This window comes from Armigeres subalbatus, chromosome 1 (assembly GCF_024139115.2).
Source record: "Armigeres subalbatus isolate Guangzhou_Male chromosome 1, GZ_Asu_2, whole genome shotgun sequence".
In the NCBI taxonomy this organism is placed as follows: domain Eukaryota; kingdom Metazoa; phylum Arthropoda; class Insecta; order Diptera; family Culicidae; genus Armigeres; species Armigeres subalbatus.
In genome coordinates this window covers 76,614,807-76,635,008 of record NC_085139.1, presented here as the reverse complement: position 1 = coordinate 76,635,008, position 20,202 = coordinate 76,614,807, and the positions used below count along the sequence as shown (strand labels likewise).

The 20,202-nt window shown below is 47.3% G+C and overlaps 1 protein-coding gene across 13 annotated transcripts in view; it reads right to left on the bottom strand.

Moving 5' to 3' along the window:
• Window positions 1-20,202, bottom strand: part of LOC134227373 (afadin) — a 351,841-nt gene that overhangs the window by 188,404 nt on the left and 143,235 nt on the right. For all 13 annotated transcript variants that reach the window (XM_062708868.1, XM_062708879.1, XM_062708792.1 and 10 more), the window contains 6 exons: window positions 14,735-15,097; window positions 14,440-14,548; window positions 14,178-14,371; window positions 13,924-14,077; window positions 4,725-5,008; window positions 4,575-4,656 (listed from right to left, as the gene is read on the bottom strand). In XM_062708868.1, coding sequence (XP_062564852.1) covers window positions 4,575-4,656; window positions 4,725-5,008; window positions 13,924-14,077; window positions 14,178-14,371; window positions 14,440-14,548; window positions 14,735-14,842 — 931 coding nt within the window. In that variant the 5' untranslated portion in view covers window positions 14,843-15,097. The remainder of the gene's footprint in view (window positions 1-4,574; window positions 4,657-4,724; window positions 5,009-13,923; window positions 14,078-14,177; window positions 14,372-14,439; window positions 14,549-14,734; window positions 15,098-20,202) is intronic.

Genomic DNA, 20,202 nt, shown 5'->3' with positions numbered 1-20,202 from the left:
TTTTATGTATTGCACAGGCCACTCCTGCCTTAGTCTGGTAATAAATAAATAAAAATAAAAGGTGTTACGAGGGGGAGGGTGGGGGTCCAAAATTATCAAATTTAGCGTTACGTAATTTTAGAAAGAACCCTAATGGTGCTAACTTGATAAAATACTCGAATGCAACGAACAAATGGCACAAATAAAAGCTTTTCTTGTCATGTATAATGTTTATCAACGGGCCACATGTAGTGTTTTCTCTGAAATCCTCCGCGGGTAACAGGAAAAGACTTGGAGGGCCGCACTTTGGGGTTCACTGCTTTATGGCAAACTTGTTGGGAAATATACATGTACGCCCAAAATAGTGTAATTTGCTGCGTCTTTATTTGTTAATATTAATATTTATGATAAACAGTCTGAGATTGCTTGAAGAGTCGATTGGAGCTTGAATTTACGCTTCGGAGTTGTTAGTCGTGAGTGGCCGAAAAACAATAAATATGAACAGCTCATCAATTGAATAGTCTTCCTGGGATTATGACGCCATTCTCATTTTACATGATTTGAAGTATCTATCCCGAGTAGACAAAAATAGCTAAATATATATATTTTTTTAAACTTTATATTGGACACTTAACAACAGAGGGGTACATTCGTGTCTAAAATTTAGAATATTTATGCTTTGCTTCGCTTTTTCGAATACAATCCTTTGGTTGAACTCCTATCTTCTAATACATTTTTCCATTTAGTTATCTTTTACTGTTCTTTTTCGCTGTTAGCATTTCTGCAACCAAAGTGGTTGTCCATCCCGGCACATTATACGGTGGCCACGATGAATTTGCTGATGTCGATGCGGGTAACCTGTGGAACGTCTTGCCCCGCAGTGCCAGCCATTGTCGAAACTACTACACGATTGCTTCCAGAACTACCGGCAACAGCCGGCACTGGGGAAAGGCTTTGTGTAGTATCGTCAACTGCTTGCTGTTGGTTCGCTGTTTTCGCTTCTCGTCCTCTATAGTTGGTTGTAGAATCCGGTTTCATGTAGGAAGTTCAGCATCATGGATGTGTTCTTCTCGTTGTTATCCAAGGGATCGCGTAAACTGGTGGCGATGTTGTATTTGCTTCGTGTTTCGGAATACTTCCTGCAATCGAGGATAATATGGTGCCGGACGTCCAACTCTTTGACGCAATATTTACAATTCGACGGTGATTCCTTCTTCACCAGAAAGATGTGAGTTAGTGTGGCCGATCCTTAGACGTGTCACACGCTGGTCACCTGCATTACGCCGTTCTGTTCACTTGTTTGTGTCGTATTATACTTCCCTCATCTTTGAATCCCTGCAAACGAACCACTGTTCTTCCGACTGACGGCGTATCGTCTGTTTTACGGTTCGGACCGCATCCTCAGCAGGAATTGGAACGATGTTGAACGGTTGTCTTCTCCCATCGTTGACTGTCCGGTCAGCTTCCGCGTTGCCATTGGTGCCGGCGTGCCTATCAGTGTAATTTGTTGCACTTCCTGTAGTCAGGGATGTCGAGAATTCCCTGCCACTAGGTCCATCAAACAGTTGGCCGAATCGGTTAGGATTTCAAATTCATTTTCGTAGTAGGGGAAGAGGCCCCAAAACGTTAAAATTTGATGATTGTAGCTTGTAAATTTATTTTTTGGTGGCTTGTTGAAGTTAATGCTGAAAAGCATCTCCCGAACAAATTTATATGGAAAATGAAAATTTGACTAAAGTTTTTTCGGGAACGATTCGGAACGATCTGGTATCATGTATTGAAACCTATTTTTGGTCTACTTTCCGGTGGTTAGTGTGGTGATTTGCTCATAGTTGCTGTTGTGTCTGTCCGGTCTGAAGCCGTCATAAAAATTGAGTAAACAAAACTTGCCAGCTGATCAGAGCTGTCTCATGGATTGCCTTATTCGAGGCAGATTTCTTTCTCATCTCGCGATTTTGTCGAACCGAGCGAACCAAGCGGTACATGATCCATCAAGCGCCCCCACGAAAAATATTTGCGTACTGAGCAGAAATGTTATTAGGAGGGGGCTTTTTTGTCGGCTGCGTGAAACGTGACATTTGCACATTTATTAGAAAAGATTTATTGTTGATTTTCTCAACAAAATCAAATACAAAAAGGGATGGAGATGGTAGGTATCCATAATTGGTGATCTGCTAGCGGCGACTTGTTCTGCTGTTTGGAAGTCCTACTGTTAAAATGATCTGAACCATGAAATCGAAACATTTCCTTAGTCAATACACTTTTCTGCATCGCTAGTGAAAAGATCTACGAACAAATTTAAATGCGAAAGTTGTGGGCGATGAAATTCAATCATCGGGTTTCTCCCGTATTTTTATTTTTAATTGTTAGGTTAAATGGGGTTTTCGGTAAAAATGTGGTCGAGAAACGTTTCCAGCCGACGAAATAATGCTAAAAAAAATCTCGCTCAACTTTTCAAAAGGACCTAAGAAACATTTTTTTTCATACATTAATTTGAGTGCTGCAATCAAATTCTTTCATATTGGTATAAGGTTTCCAATATTCGAATTATTTCATGAAAAAAATGTTACTCATATTGTTTTTAAATTTTAATATAGCATTTATTGAACAAATACATATTTCAGCATTTTTCCACTAGTAACTTCTCTGCTACTGACAAACAGAAACATCCACATACTGCTCTATACTGAGAAATTTTTAAGAGAATTTCCAAGAAAAACAACATTGCTTTTCACCCACGTCTCGTTGAGTTACCTCTCCCAATGTACCAGAGAAAATAAACGATATCAATGAAAAATCAAAACATACGTGTTGCACCCGGCGATGTTTCCGCTCAGTGTGAGCGATTTTTATGAACTGATAGGTGGTGGGTGGAGGATCGACCAAAACAGCAAAAAAGCTAACGCATGAAGCTCGCTTGAACAACTTCAAGGAACAACCGCCAGGTGACGCTGTGATGCTGTGATGCAAAACTATGGAGCTTTTATGAATGATGGAGACGCGTAGTGGTTTATAACGAACCGAACGCTATTATCATGCTATGCAAATCCATTGAGCTTTTTATGAATGGAGGCGCGTAGTGGTTTATTACGAACCGAACGCTATTATTTTCCCATGAAACGAGGAAATACAAAGCTTTAAGGCTTTATTTCAATTAAATGCTTCAATACGTCTGATAAACATCAAATAGTTTTTGATGGATGCCTGTCTATTTGAAAATTACAGACATTTCCGCAATTGGGTAATTTTCTTTATTATTCAACTTTATTTGAGTTTAAGCTATCAATAAAGACAGAGCTTCACAGGGGATGATAATGGGTCGTATGAATAAAAAGTAGTAAGTTCAACTTTACTACATTTTCAGTAGTAAACGTCACTTGTGGAACATGTTCGTATGAATAAAAGAGACTTAACTACACTACACAGATTACTTTTTGAATGATCAACATTGCATATGACGGGTTGAGAAAAGCAAGAACATGATGAAGACGAAACATTGGAGATATTATTAAGGTGGACAATAGCAGGTAATGAATTTTGAACATATCTCAAACAACAAAACTAACAAAAAAAAAAAAAAAATTAACGAAGGAATATGCTAGAGCAAATAAAATCACAATTTGGCAATTCTGTATTTTTTCCTGCTTTATTCAAAAATATCTGACGCATTCAACCGAAGAGATAAATAATCGAAGAGTCGCTAGCGACCATGAAAACATGCTCAAAAGCGGAAAAGATCGTTAAAATCCAATATTGCTTCACTTCACCATTACTACTTGAAAAGAAAGGCCCAACATACTTTCAATGCTAGGAATTTCGGTTCGAATTTCACTTTCTGCCCGAACATATAAAATCCGCGAAGAAGTTAACGATATTTATACATCCAATTTGGACAGAAGCAATTTGCTACAGCAGTTCCTGCCGCTACGTTTTGCACAGCCAAATGTCACACATTCTCCGAACGGACATAACTTCTGCAATTGGATTAAGCATTCTGACGAGGGCGTGTATACGTACAGATACACCTACATAAATCAGTTTGCTCAATTTGTGATTGCTAGAAGAGTAAATATCAAACTGTTCTCGTCCTACGAGCGAATGTGCCGCATGCAACGAGGCCTCAACAAAAGTGACCTTGTAATCCTTACGATTGTTGAAACACCATGTTGAAACGTATACCTTCCCTCTCCGTTTTTTTGGCATCGACAATTCAACCGAATTCAAACATGGAAGCTATGAGAGGGAGCCGAAATAAATTTGATTTGTCAAACGGAGTCAAACGGTCGATGACGTTATTGTCCGCGAGGCAGTGATACTTGATTATTTTTTTCGGATTGCTTGCTGCAAGCAATAAAGGTATATCATATTACAAATGTCTTCCTGCAGCAAGCTGTAGACTATGTATATGTAAACCGATGTTTTACTTTAATGACGGAGGACTGCCTACCATTACTCGAGAATGAAATTCATGTTGAGCCGATTGCTTTAGAGTTTACGCAAAAACAAGTTAAATCAAACGAAATAAACATTTTAGCGCTTCCATTTGAGAAGCTTTGCTGTCTAGGTGCATAAAGATGTCTTCAAATGTTACTCACCCCGAGACGTTGGATGGTTCATCAGAATCGATAGCGGACACTCGTCGTCGTCCAGAATGTACTCGGAGCCGTCGCTGTTAACCTTTAAAGAAAATTAAAATAAATATAAAATTTGCTAATTCACGGTATAATACCGATTCGCCTTCTCACCTGAACCAAACAGTAGTGCAGCGGATCCACTTTATCCATACCGTACTTGGCGAGCATTTCGCGGACCACCGCCTGGGCACAGTCGCGTATCGAGAGCAGTAACGTTTTGTACGGCACGTCCCGGCAGAGGCTTTCGCCGTAGATTTTCAACGTTCCGCCGGTGTCGGGGCCACCGTCCCGGGACCGAAATTGTTGCAATTTTTTCTCGAGCTTTTGCTGACGACGCCGTCGCATCACCGCTTCCGGGTTGGAGATGGACCGGGTGAAGGACGTTTCCGGGAGTTCTGAAAATGTGATAAACGGAAGATAATCTGAATGAAGCATTTCATATTTTCTTTTTCATGGTTCCCTCCAATCTGATTAATTTTTCAATTACTGAAGTGGTAGAAAACGAGTATGATTCGCTTCGGCCACTAATTTGAGTCGACAGACAGACAGACAGGGTTTTGTACTTAGCTGGTAGTGCAGCCTGGGCACTGTTGTCCTTCTGACATCAGCTAGAGTGAGTGGGTGCGACCAAGGGGACCATCGTCCCTAACCCCTAATCCGAAGGCGTTAAGCGACCCGTGCCGAGGGGACCCAAGTAACCAAAAGTTCCTTTAAGGGTACGTTTTTCGCTTAAGCAGGTCAGTGAAGCTGATAAAGCGAAAAACTCTTGAAGGAACTTTTGGTTACTTGGGGATGCATGGCCAGGGGGGTGAAATAATGAGCTAGGCCTTAAACGGAGCCTGTGGGTACCTGGGCACCCTCCACAGTAATTGTCCCTTACCGCGTCATGCTGAGCTCTGGCGTGGTGGACCTCTTTTCCAAAGCAACTCGTAGGACCAAAATGGAAAACCAAGGCAATTCTTCTTCAATTAGTGATAGTAGTGTAGGCGACAACACCCTCGCAAGAGGTAGGTTGTTCAGGTCTCCGCCTAGAAGGTCAGAGGCTATTGTCGGCAGCTCGGTGCGCAGCACCAGCGTGGGTCACTTAACCTTCTCCTCGGCTACGCCGGTAGAGGTTATGGACGGCCCATGGCTTGTGGGGCGATGAACCGCTAACGCGATGGGCTTTCGGCCTTGGAGGTGGCGACGGAACAGCTGGACGCCATCATCGACTTTGCGTCATCGAAGCATAATATCAGTAAGGACCTCAAGAGGAGCTTGCTGAAACTTCGAAAGTCGATGTTGGACGCCAAGCTGGAGAGGGCGGTCGGAACGACCAAGTGTAAACCCGTGAAATCCATGGAGTCGAGGTCTACCCAGACTGAGGCCCAAGGATTCGCGGACTCGGGCATGGTCGAATCGACCGAAGGCGTGCCAGCGAAAACGGTGGTGCCAAAGGCTACCCAGACTGAGGCTCAAGTATTCGCGGGCGCGTCGGGGGTGACTACTCCAACGGAGCAGACACAAAAACAGGGGAGACAGTCTCCAGGGGATGAGCTCCCTGGGGGCCGCTCCAAAACGCGGAGGGTTACTACCCCGAACAAGGGTAGTGGGGCTGGGAAGCTGAACCCCGACCAGGTACCTCCAAAACCGGGGGAGGAAGGACCTGGAAAGGTCCACCCACCCAGAAAAGACGGTGGTAAGGGGTTACGGCAGGCTGAGAGCTCTCAGCCGCACCAGACCAAGGAAATAGAGGGGGTCGACGCCTCCTGGACCCTGGTCAAGAACAAGAGGAAACCGAAGACTTCAAGGGCCGAAAAGAAGGCCCAGGCGAATGAGGGTAGCAAGAAGTCTAGGGTAGGCACCAATCGCTCCAGGGGCGATGCCCTAGTTATCAAGACGGACGAGGATAAGTACTCGGAGATCACCGAAGTCGAAGAGCTCGCCACGGCACTGCGGCGACAGTGTGAAGTGGAGACACCCACCGCAGCCGTTCGGCTATGGAAAGGTCCGGCATGGACGCAGGTAACATTGGTTCGGTTATCTGCAGCGGACGCCTCCAAGGTAGTAGTTAGGGAGCGTCAAGGTGGGATAGTCGGTGTGCCCTGTGGGCATATACGAGCATCCCGAAGTTTGCTTCAAGTGCCTGGAACCGGGGCACAAGCAATGGGACTGAAAAGGCCCTGACAGAAGCAATCTCTGCCGGCGCTGTGCATTGGAAGGACATAAGGCACAATGCTGCACGAACCCTCCCAATTGTTTGATTTGTTCCAGCAAAGCTGTGAACAGCAAGCACCCATGGGGGGTTCGAAGTGCCCGGCGTTTAAGCGTGCTGCAAAATCACAGTGCAGGTAACGCAGCTGGCTTGCTCGGCCTCGCCCGAGTGTTTGGTGTGCGCAGGTTTAGAGGAAACGGCGGAACACGTGTTGTACGTGTGGCTCACGTTTTCGCGCAATGCGTGACCACATGCTTGCCACATGTGGTCTGGAAACTACCCCGGACAACCTAGTTCAGAGGATGTGTAAAGATGAAGTTGGCTGGAACGCCGTATTATCGACTATCGCCCAAATCGTCTCGGAACTTCACAGAAATTGGGGCGGGGACTGAAAAAGCGAGTCACGATGTTCGGTGCTGCAAGGACACGCAGCTAACCTCGAGGGTGCGTTGTGCACTGGCCCCCCTTTGAAGCATTACTTTCTGGTTGTACCGAAGGGACGATGGGCTTGGCGGCAATGGAAACGGTTTAGCGGGTCGGGGATGCAGTCCTGCCTCCCTCGTTTGCTGTTGGAGATGGTCACTAACCGGGCCCTGGTACCAGTTCACTGGTTCCCAGCCAGCCCAAGCGGATTCTGCCTAGGGGACGTGGCGGAGGTTTGACAGTGGGCTCTGTTGAATCTCTATAAAAAACCACAAGTCTATAATCAGCTCTGTACAAGCGACCCGTGCCGCTTCCAAAGCACTTCAGCCCATCAACAGGAGTGCCAACCGGCACATTAGGATCGATACCAGTAAGGTCCTAATTACGATATACTGGTCACGGCTTACGACAACGAACAGAATCTGGATAGTGGATTGGAAACGACGACATTGGGCTGACGGTCGTGCTGTTCTACTCCCTGAGTAAGGAAGGGTGACACCGGCTTGAAATGGCGAGTGGGCCAACAGCACGACCGCCTTCATCCGGGTAAAAAACTAGCAGTTCTCCGAATACGTTCAATACTCGTCCAACAAGTTTTTTGGCTTGGTTGAGATTTTCCCGATTGCGCGATCGGCTCTGAACACGGCCATATAAGTGCGTTCGTGTCAACCCTCGCATGGACCTCACAGCTTGCAAAGATAATCCATGGATCATAAGCAAATACGTACGACGGGTGGAGATAACGGTTCGGAGGGGGGACCCTATAGAATGAATAATTCCACAAATCACGCAGAAGCAGATGCAGGAGCAGCGAACCCGTTCGCCAGTAGTGGTCACCGCCGTCAGTGGCAGTTGTGCTACAGCAACAACAGCGGCAGAAGCAGGAGCAAAAGGAGCAGAAGAAGCAGGAGCAACTGCCAGGGCAGAGCGAGCTGGACAACCCCCACAAAAGCCGAAAATAGTGGCCGCGAAGAGAATGGTGGTGGAACTTCACAATTTCGTGGATGGGAAGAACAACGTCCATAAGGAGATTAAGGACATGGTTCACAGGATCCGTAAGGCGTTATAATCGGCAGTGAACGAATTCGATACAGCAGCGCTGAGGATCGATGTAGCGGAGCGCGCATTGGCACAAACTAAGGCACATGCTGTTTCAGTTCCGCCGGAACAGGGAGGTATCGGGACATTTCCGATATATCCTAAGAAGCAGGGGAAAGGGAAACTGCTCGGGGTGGGGAGTTCACCAGCCTCCATGACTCCCAAAAGGGCAAGAACCTCACCGGGAGACGACAGGCCTGGCGGAATCAAGAGGCAGACACGGGCGGAAGCTGTCGCCGTCGAAGGAACAGATGCTACTCCACAGGGAGAAGGATGGAGTACCGTAGTAGGTCAGAAGGAGAAGAGAAAGAAACAGCTGTAGCGAAAAGAGGCAAGGAAAATGGAGCAGAGCAGGAAAGAAAAGCCTTCACCTCGTAAAAAGACGCCGAAGGGGGAAGCTGTGCTAGTAAAGGCTAACGACACTACGACGTATGCAGCGCTTCTCAAAAAAGTTAGAGAAGATCCTGAGTTGAGGGACTTGGACGAAAACGTGATAAGGACCAGGCGCACTCAAACCGGAGAGATGCTCTTCGAGTTGAAGAAGGACCCTGCGGTTTATACCTCGGTTATGCAGGAGCGCATTGCGAAATCATTGGGCTCAGAGGCGGAGGTCATAGCCATTTTGTGCAGAGATCTACAAACATAATTTTTTTACCGGGATCTCAGCATAATGGTCAACTTTCACCGAGATTCGCACAGCCGTGCCCCAACAAACATGTTTTTTGCCGAGATTTCTGTCAAAATTGCTGGAAATCAGCAAATAATTTGCCGAAAATCAGCTAACAAACATATTTTTTGCCGGAATATCAGTTTTTTATTTAGCTGGCGCACGGCTTTGCGGATTTTGCCGAGCTGCAGAAATAAAAACTAAGTGTGTAGACGAGATCGCGTCGGAAGAAGAGCTGCGGGGTGCACTACAGGCGCAGTGCAATCTAGGCGAGGTGCAAATGTCGATCCGGATTAGGAAGGCGTACGGAGGCACACAGACAACGATGATTCGTCTGCCAGTAACCGCTGTTCATAAGGCACTGGAAGTAGGCAAACTGACGGTTGGATGGTCGAAATGCCCATTGACAGCCACCCCAGAAGTGAGCAAATCTGCGGAGAGATGCTTCAAGGGTTTGGGCTTTGGATACCGGGCAGGAGCTTGTAAAGGTCCAGACAGATCTAACATGTGCTGGAAATGTGGGGAAACAGGTCATCTTGCGAGAGACTGCACGCAAAGACCGAAGTGTATGCTTTGCACTTCAGAGGACGGAAATGACCATCAGACGGGTGGCTACAAATGCCCAGCCTACAAGAGGGCGATCGCAGGCCAGCAGTAGTGCAGATAATTCAGATCAATCTGAATAATTGTGAAACGGGACAGCAACTGTTATGGCAGTCTACAGCAGAAACAATGTGCGATGTCGCGATAATTGCAGAGCCGTATCGAGTTCCCCCTGATAACGGCAACTGCGTGACAGATAGAACGGGTTTGGCTGCGATACAAGTCATGGACAAATTCCCTATTCAAGAAGTGGTGGAGAGTTCATGCGAAGGCTTCGTGATTGCCAAAATTAACGGCATCTTCATAACGGCTATGCACCTTCAAGGTGGACCGTGGAGCAGTTCAGCCAGATATTGGATCAGTTAACCGATAAGCTGATCGGACGAAGGGAAGTTCCGGGAAGTTAGGACCACATTGAAACGGGTTGTCCAACTTAGCAAGTCAGATTGCTATAAGGAGCTGTGCCGAGAAGCAGACGCCAACCCCTGGGGGGACGCGTATCGGGTCGTGATGGCGAAGAGCAAAGGCCCATCGACGCCAGCTGAAATGTGCCCGGACAAGTTGAGGGCAATTGTGGATGGTCTTTTCCCGAAACATGATCCGACCATGTGGCCGCCAACACCGTACGACGAAGAAGGAGAAGCAAACCCCGTAGATCGACAATTGTCCAATAGTGAGCTTGCAGAAGCGACTAAACGCCTGCAAACGAAGAAAGCCCCGGGTCCGGATGGAATACCGAACGTTGCGTTAAAAGCTGAGATCCTGGCATACCCGGACATGTTCAGGAATGCGCTGCAAAAGTGCCTGGACGAAGGCAATTTTCCAGAAATGTGGAAGATTCCAATCAGGCAATCCGGCCGCGTACAGGCCTATATGCCTGTTAGACACGCTCGGGAAGCTCCTTGAGAGAATCATCCTCAATAGGCTGACGAAATGTACAGAGGGAGAACGCGGGTTGTCGAATATGCAGTTCGGATTCCGTAGAGCAGTATCGACGGTGGACGCAATTCCAACAGTGCTCGAGAGTGCTGAGAAGGCGTCCAAGCAGAAGAGACGAGGAGATCGGTACTGCTAAGCGGTCACGATAGTCCTGAAGAACGCGTTCAACAGCGCCAGCTTTGAAGCCATCGCGGCGGCGCTGCACAGAATGCGGATCCCCAACTATCTGTGCAATATCCTGAAGTTATTTTCAGGGTAGAGATCAGATGTTCGATACGAACGAAGGACATAAATCGATGCGCGTTACAGCGGGTGTTCCCCAGGGCTCCATACTTGGTCCAACTCTTTGGAACGGGATGTACGACGGAGTGTTGACTTTGCAGCTACCCAGGAAAGTGAAAATCGTGGGTTTTGCGGACGACGTGTCACTAGCGGCGATGGGCGAGACTCCTGAAGAAGTAGAGGTGTTGGTGATGGAGACGATAGCCATGACCGAGCGCTAGATGAGCAGTGTTGAGCTGCAGATAGCTCACACAAAACGGAGGTGCTATTAGTCAGCAACTGCAAAGCGATCCAGCGGATGGAGATCGTCGTCGGAGGCCATGCGATTGCTTCGAAGCGATCACTGAAGCACTTGGGAGAGATGATCGATGATCGGCTAAATTTCAACAGCCAAGTTGACTATGCCTGTGAAAGATCGGCGAAGGCAATGAACGCAATAGCGAGGATCATGCCAAACTTAGGCGGACCAAGAAGCAGCACGAGGCGTCTGCTAGCAAGTGTCTGGTCATCGATACTGCGGTATGGGGTTCCTGCTTGGAACAATGCACTGCAAACCAAGCGGAACCGGGAAAAGCTAAAAAGTGTGTTCCGGCTTATGGGGCATATAGAACAATATCGTCAGAGGCAGTATGCGTTATTGCTGGGATGCTACCCATCTGCATCACCCTGGAGGAAGACATCGAGTGTTATCGGCGAAGAGACACCAGAAACGTAAGGAAGGAGGTGAGAATCCGATCGATGGCGAGATGGCAACAAGAGTGGGACAGTACGGAGAAAGGGAGGTGGACCCACCGGCTCATCCCAAACCTGTCGGTGTGGATGAACAGAAAGCATGGTGAAGTGAACTTTCACCTGACGCAGTTTCTGTCGGGTCACGGATGCTTCCGAAAGTACTTACATCGGTTTGGAGATACTAATTCACCGTTATGTCCAGAGTGTGAGAATGTCGAAGAGATTCCAGAACACGTAGTATTCGATTGCCCAAGGTTTGCGGAAGTGCGTAGAGGAATGCATGCCCTACGGGCAGACAACATCTCAGAGCGAATGTGTCACGGAGAAGGCACGTGGAATGTGGTCAGCAGAGTCGTGACGCAAATACTGTCAGAGCTGCAGCGTAGATGGAGAAGTGACCAGCGAATAAGCGTAGTCTCGGGGGAAAATCCAGTGTGAATCCAGTGAGCAGTGTTTGGTCTCGGGTCGTCGAGGCGCCGGCGAACCGGAAGTCTTCTTCCAACCGGAATCGTTGGACCGACCTTGGCACTCGAACAGCCAACCTGCTGAAGAAAGAAGAAGAAAGCGCTTCGGGTATGTAGGGCACCGCCAGTGCGGACGTCATCCACCACCGGAACTGTCGAGCTACCTCTGTAACCCGAAGACGAAACAGGCGTAATGCGCGAAAGCGTCCCCTGCGATAGCCGCCGGTAGTCGGGGCACCATCAGTGCGGAAGTTTCCTTCACCGAAGTTAGGAAGTTTGTGGCACGACCGCCGAGGGATCGAGTAGCAGTGGATTAGCCAGCCAGTTGGCGAACTAGCATAAGCTAGGGGCCGGAATTTTAGAAGAAGTGCATGAGCACAGTACCCCCCCCCCCCACCGTTCTCAAGAAAAACGCAAGTTTTATTATACGCTCATCACGCAAAGGGTCCGTGCCGAGATGTGCAGCGGACGATGGACCTTGAAGGAAGTTAGGATACCATCCAACAGCTAAAGATCAATAAAGCAGCTAATAAGGATGGTATCGGAGCTGAGCTCATCAGGATGGACCTTGAGAAGCTGGCCACTTGCCAGCACAAATTGATTGTCATAATGTGGGAAACTGAACAGCTACCGGAGGAGTGGAAGGAAGGGGCGATATGCCCCATTTACATGAAAGACGACAAGCTGAAGTGTGAAAAAAATTTTAAGTTTTGAGCGATTTCAAGGCGGCATACGACAGTATAGACCGCGTAGAGCTATGAAAAATTATGGACGAGAACAGCTTCCCTGGGAAGCTCACCAGACTGACCAAAGCAACGGTGGATGGTGTGCAAAACTGTGTACAGATTTCGAGTGGACACTCCAGTTCGTTCGAATCGCATCGGGAACTGAGACAAGACAAGACCCGCTTGGAGATCAGTGTTACTATTTACGGGGTTACTTTTGAGGTGGTCGAGTAATTCGTCTACCTTGGATCCTTGCTAACGACTGATAATAATGTTGATTGTTGTTGTAAATTGTTGATTCAGTTTTTTCTGTTCAGATGTAAGTTAAATGGATAAATTAAAGCATCAACAAATTAAAGGAGGTGGAGACAGAAGAAAAAAATAATATTGCCCGGAACAAATAGAATTATTTTTCATTTCCAAAGGAATTTTCAGTTTAAAATATATGAAAAAGTCCCACAAAATGCTTATACCAGCAATCAAGAACTGCTGTATAACTTTTAAATCACACGATCTATTCGTGATTTAAGCTGTAGTGGTAATCGTATCTATTTTCCATTTTAACATTCAAAACTGTCGCTCCTCTCATATGGATGTCTGATTACGCTCATGGAATTATTGGCATAACAACATCAATAATTGATTTATTTCAGTAGTATCAAACAAAACCACGAACCGTGTTGTCGTCATAAAATTGAGGCATGTATCCGTTGTGTAGCATTCCCTTCCAAATCCAATTTCATCGAAAGGACTATGAAACTTAATCAATTAAACATCTCCAATCACCGTTCCAAACAATTGAAAACGAACGATCTGTTCTCGGAACCAATCTGTAAGTCTTCCTCCAGAGTTTACGAACTCAGTCTTACGTTTATCTCCTTCGCTCCCTTTTCTTAGGGCACTGTATTTACGCAATGTTTTTTTTAGAAGGGAGACGTGGGCGTTCTTCAAAGAACGTACAACGTTTTATCGTTTTTTTTTTGTGAAAAATGTGCTGGAAAACTCATGAACACGTTACAAATCATTCCCAAATGACTCTTTAACAAAGGGATTTGCGGCGCAATCTGCTCAACCCAGTGCACCAAAAGTTCACGACAACGAAAACAACCGAGCGTACGCTTTTCAATAAAGCGTATAATTCCAGGAACGCCTTCTCCAACATCAACCCACCAACCTCACTCACCGGTGTACAATTTTTCAGCAACGTGATTCTCCGAATCGGCACCTCCAGCGGACTGCATTTTGGAGAGCTTTTCCTTCTTCTTCTGCTCCTTCTTTTCTCTCTTCGATAACTTCCGCTTGAAGCTCGGCTGCTGGTCGGTAATGCTGTCGAGAGTCTGCAAAGATTACGGAAATAGAAATAATCCGTCGTTTACACCACAAAAGGGTAGGTTGCGGGTAGTGGAATTTTCCACATGCACGCTATCTCTCTCTTACGTTGGTTTTCTGGGCGCAATTTTTCAAGAGGAAACGACCTTCCCGGTCGTCATTGTGCCAGTTGAGCTGAACCAGCAGCGGTTTTTCGTCCGGATTGAGCTTCCGCTCTTCACCGTTGGCATGCACCACGTAGAGCGCATAGTTTGGCAGCGACAGCATCCGCATGTCCGGCCGGAATTTTTCGATGAGGGTTTCTGTGGAAATTTATGGAACGAAATCAGTATTGAAATTCTTCCTGTTGGGATTCGCACTTTTTGCCTACCTATCACATCGGACACGGTGGCATCGGATGCCACCCGGATACATTTGGTAGCAACCTTTTGACCTTCATCTTGGAAGTAGAACCGCATCACACCGTGAAACTCCAAATTCTGAAATGTAGCAAACAATCGGGTAAGAGACATAAAGATGAAGGACAATAATTCGTTGGTCAAATAGAAGAATGAGGTAATTATGATGAAACACAAAAAAACTAAACTATACAATTTAAAATTGCAAAAAAAAATGAGAATGACAAATAATGTTGTTCACGTAGACCTAATTAATATCGCACATACCTCGTTGGGCTCCGAGAGAGCAAAAATATCCAGCCGTACCGTGTTCCATTGCTGGATAACGGAACGAAGCGTTTCGCGGTCGAGCATTCGTTTTTCGTTCATTGACATTGCCGCACCGGCGAGGAAAGCATCAGTTCAGTTCCGTCAGGAGCATTTGGACCTCGAGCCGATGGGCCGGTCTCCGGTGTGGAGGAAGGTGGTGGTGGTGGTGGACAGAAAGACAGCAGCACTGCAAACTAACTAATTGCTCGCGGTGGCGAGCAGCCGGCTTTGGTGGTGGGGCGAAATGAGATAATCTTGGTTGGGGCTCCTATCTCCAAATAGCGAGCAACAGCAATCTGGCTATTGGCGGCGTGCGTGAGTCTGGAAAAGAAGAACGAAGAACAGAAAGGGGGAAATATTAGAGTGGTCATGAACGATCGCGCGACGACTGGTAATTGCGTTTATTAAGTTCAATTAGGCAGTCGGTTTAGGAAGTACATGTAGGTATGGTTCGCTTCAGGCAAAATTGGTGTGAGGGTGCAGTTGTGCAGCGAATTGGTTTACACGTTAATCTTTTTATCGTTTGACCAAAGGTTAAAGTTCCAACAAATTACTTCAATGAATGTTTCACTTAGCGAGTTACAAGGTAAGAGCTGTACTCGTAGTACCTCTGTTTGTTAGTGATCGTATGCTCTAAAGCTAAGACCAATCAATTGAAGTTTTGTGAATTCATTTTTGAAGATTTTGAAAGCAAAGGAAACTGTAGACTTAATAAAACGAGGATGTAATAAGGTTCAATTATTTACAATCATGCACTTCCGAATTTAGTGGCATCTGACCAAAAAAAAATTGAACGACTCAAGTACGGGTAGCGTCTGTCTTTATTGATATCCCATGCCACAACCAGGGCATTACCATCGTACGCCCTAGTGTTCATTAAACACTACAAACCTGAGCTGTAAAAATTCCAACGTGATGAATCCATTTCTGCTAGTGTCCGATGATCCACGCAACCAAACAGACATTCGACTAAACTGACATCAACACCATCTGTTACAGAAGCTAAATGTTGTTATTTCGAGAAACCAAAGCGCGCGTTCAGCAAAAACGAAAACGCAATCACTTCTGCATCTCATGTGTTTATCGAAAGTTTTTGTAGATACAACAAACGCACAAGTATGGCTGCCCCTCGCACGAGTTCAGACAGCGACCATCAGTAAAAATATTTGAAAACAGACCTGTTATTGTTTTGACTGCTATGTCGGTCGAAAAATCAGTTTCAGTTTTCATAGCAGCTATACCTCATCAGAGGCGTAATTGGAAGATCCGTTTGGAGAAAATGCTCTGGAGAAACAGCTGGAAGAATGTCAAATCGGGTTATCCAATGGCTTCACCAGCAAAATAAAATTTCCATGAAGAATTAGTTAGAAATTTTTCAAAAATACCACATATAAATTACCACAAATAATGCAAAATTTCCAAAAACAATTTAGAATTTTCCACAAAACATAAATAAATAAGCAGTGCAAAAATTGCAATTATAAAAGAAGATTTTGCCAAATTGCTCGCAAGCATAGACAACCATGAGATCACAGAGGCGACTACTTCTGTAGGATTCGATGGCAGCTGCAAGGGGGACCCATGAGCTATGTCAAGTACTCCAGTACTCCAGTTTCCAGAGGTAAGGGCGCCGTAGGCGCAGCGGGAGATCCCTTCGGTCTAGCGGAGGGGTCTAGCGAGGTCTCCTACCACTAGGGAGGAGAACGGTGTTGAGGAAGTAGCTAGTTTGCACGGGACTACGCCAGCGGGAGGGGTTGACAACCAGAGCGATGCTCAGGCAGCCAACACACCAGGCGAGCCTCTAACTGGTATCCGGTTAGTCGCCAAGCAGCTCGATGAGATCATCGAGTTCACGAGCGGTCGAAACAATATCAGCAAAGATCTGAAACAGAAACTTCTGGTACTTCGACAGTCGGTTCAAGCGGTAAAACGCGAACATGGCACGCTCACCAGGAGGGAGGTTGGAAGCGAGAAGGGTGAGACACGTACACCGGCAGAACCCTTCTCCTTTCTTGGAGGGAAGGTCTCGACGCAAGAGGTGATTGGCACCACCTCGAGTGTCGGCGAGGGATGGACTGCGGCGCGCTCCAAACGCGCCCGGCAGCAGTCAGAGGGTCGGTCCGGTAACGTTAAGCGGCGCTAACTGTTACGGACAGCGGTACGGTCGAGTTCGATAGGGCGCCCGATCGTCGAGAGAGGGCACCCAATCAGGCGAAACCACGAGGGAAGGGCAACGGTGCGGCCCAGGCTACTAAACCCAAGGGTGATGGTAGCCAATCTGCGACGGCTGCTCAGCGGACCGAAAATCCCTGGCAGCTCGTTAGCAGAGTTAAGAGGAGGGAAGAGGGTCCTCACCCCGCAAGGAAACTTAGGGACAGAGGTGAGGCCTTGTTGGTCAAGACCGACAAAGAGAGGTACGCCGACGTTCTTAAGACCATGCGAGGTGCCGAAAAGCTTTCGACACTGGATGAGGACGTGCGAAGCGTCAGACGCACCAAGGCAGGTGAACTGATCTTGGTGGTGAAGCGTGGAGCAAAGGCGAGCGGTACCGCCTATAAGAGGTTGGCCCAGAAGGTCCTGGGTGAGGGAGTGGAAGTGAGGTCCCTGGGCACCGAGGTGACCCTCCGGTGTAAACAGCTGGACGAAGTCACCGAGGCAGAGGACCTCATTTCATCGTTAAAGTTACAGGAAACTGAAGGTTGGATGGTCAATATGTCCAGTAAGCATATTCCAGCCACCTTTAGTCGAAAAGTGTTTTAGGTGCTTCAAATCTGGTCACAAGTCATGGGAGTGCAAGGAGCCGGACCGAAGTAACCTGTGTCGTCGTTGTGAAGAGAAGGGACATTTTGCGCAGGCCAGCGATAAAGCACCAAGGTGCCTTATCTGCGCTAGTAGGAAGCAAGCCCGTAACCATGTTATGGATGGACCTACTTGTCCCTTCGGTGGTGGCCGAAGGTGTCGCCATAGCTAAGATCAACGTGGTGTTCTATTGTAGCTGCTATGCCCCAGCACGGTAGCCAATAGAGCAATTCATCCGGATGGTCGATAGGCTATCGTCCGACCTTATAGGTCGGAAGCCGGTTGCCATAGCGGGGGACTTCAATGCTTGGACAGTGGAGTGGGGAAGCCGCTGCACCAATCAGAGAGGTCAAGCTTTGTTAGAGGCTCTAGCAAAGTTGGAGGTCGTCTTAGCCAATGACGGCTCAACCAGCACTTTCCGTAGGAATGGGGTGGAGTCGTCCATTGATGTTACGTCCTGTAGCCCCGTCCTAGCTGGGGGACTGAACTGGAGGGTCAACGAGGGCTACACCCACAGCGATCACCTTGCCATCCGCTACGTGATCAGCTGTGGTGTGCAGCAACCGAGGTTGAGGAATCCCCGTCAGGTAAGTGGGTGGAAGGCCCAAAGCTTCGACAGCGAAGTGTTCACCGCGGCGCTGGGACTGGAGGGTAACACCGACAGTCTTACAGGGGACGCACTGACAGCTGTCCTGTCACGTGCACGCGATGCCACCATGCAGAGGAAGGCACCACCGAGGAACGGTAGACCTCCAGCATACTGGTGGAGTGCAGCAATCGCAGACCTTCGGTCAACCTGCCTTAGCGCTAGGCGAAGGATGCAGAGAGCTCGCTCTGAGCAGCTGAGGGATTAACGCCGCTTGACGTTCAAAGCTGCGAAATTGGCCCTTAACAAGCCCATCAGTAGCAGAAAGAGGAAGTGTTTTGACAACCTATGCCTGAACGCCAATGCTAATCCTTGGGGCGATGCCTACAGGATAGTAATGGCGAAGACCAGAGGGGGGCTGGCGCCTCCAGAACGGTCGCCGGAAAGGTTGAATCGCATTATCGAGGTTCTCTTCCCGTCCCATGCCACAAGCCCTTGGCCACCTCCAGCACCGCAGAACGCGAGTGCTGCAGTGGCTGAAGTGGCAGCGGTAACGAACGAAGAATTGCTTGCGGTGGCCCGAACCCTTGATACGAACAAAGCTCCGGGGCCCGACGGAGTGCCAAACCTCGCTCTGAAGGCAGCGATCATGGCGGAGCGGGTCGGCAGTAGCTAAACCCCGTTCGCCGGTAGCCCACCGGTGTCTGGATGCAGATTTCCACCCTACTGAGAAAAAAAACCAAATCAACTGGGCTCGATACAAAGCAAATAGTAACCTATGGGATTTATACAGGCTTTTAGGCTTCTTTTCAAAACAGATGATCTAAGTTCTAGAAATCTTTCTGCAGTTTAGATAAAGTGATCTACCAGGACCTACCCAAGATCAAGGTCTACCTGGGCTCGATACAACGCTAATAGCCATGTTGTCCACACGTGCCCTTAGAGACCATGTACATGATTTAAGATTCAGATATATCCAAACCGGATATTCAAAGATCTCCAAATCATTCTGAAGTTCAGACGAATTGATCTACCAAGACAACTGGGCTCGATAAAAAGTTGTTGAAATTTCAAGCCTAAATATTTGATGGGAAAGAAAATACTTCCCGGAACGATAAACCTCCTGCACGTACATCACACAAGCTAAATCAGACCGCATTTTTTTTACAATACCAGAAGGCTTCGGTAACCGTTATCTCAATTAACCTTTCACCTTCGCAGAACTGTTATTTGCACTAGATTCGATAAAAGTGCTCGCAATGTGCAATGACCGAGAGGAGAATTTGCTAACAGACAAGACTATGGTAACAGCCAGGTGGAAGGAGCACTTCGAAGATTAATTGAACGGTGAAAATGAGGGTGTATTAAGGAGCACGATGGACATAGTCGGCGACGATCAAGCTGTGGAACCACCAACGCTGGACGAGGTAAAGAAGGCTCTAGACGAGCTGAAAAACCGTAAAGTTGCTAGGAAGGACGAGATCCCGGTCGAGCTTCTCAAACACGGAAGAGAGCCGCTGCATCAATAAATGCCTGACACAGACTAGAGTGTGGATCACCCTTCTGAACTCGGCGTACAAAATCCTGTCGCGTATCCTGTTCAACAAGCTGAGACCGCTTGAGGAGTCCTTCGTTGGCGAATACCAGGCAGGTTTTCATGAGGGCCGATCAACGATGTTTAGCCTGCGGATGATCCGGGAGTACAACTTGCAGACTCACCATCTGTTCGAAATTAATTTATTGGCTTTTACTCAAAGCGAAAGGGCCTAGATGAATGTAATGAAGGTACAGATTCGATTGACACCGCAAGCGAGCGGCAAGTGTGAAATGAATAGAAACTGAAGATTAGCAGAGGGCCATATGAGAGAACAAGCATCACCATCTGTTCTTTGATTTCAAAGCAGCGTACGATTCAGTGAAAAGAAATGAGCTGTGGCAGATAATGTCCGAACATGGTTTTCCGGCGAAACTGATTAGACTGATACGTGCAACGCTGGACGTCTCGAAATGTAGTATTCGGATTGCAGACAAAGTGTCAGTC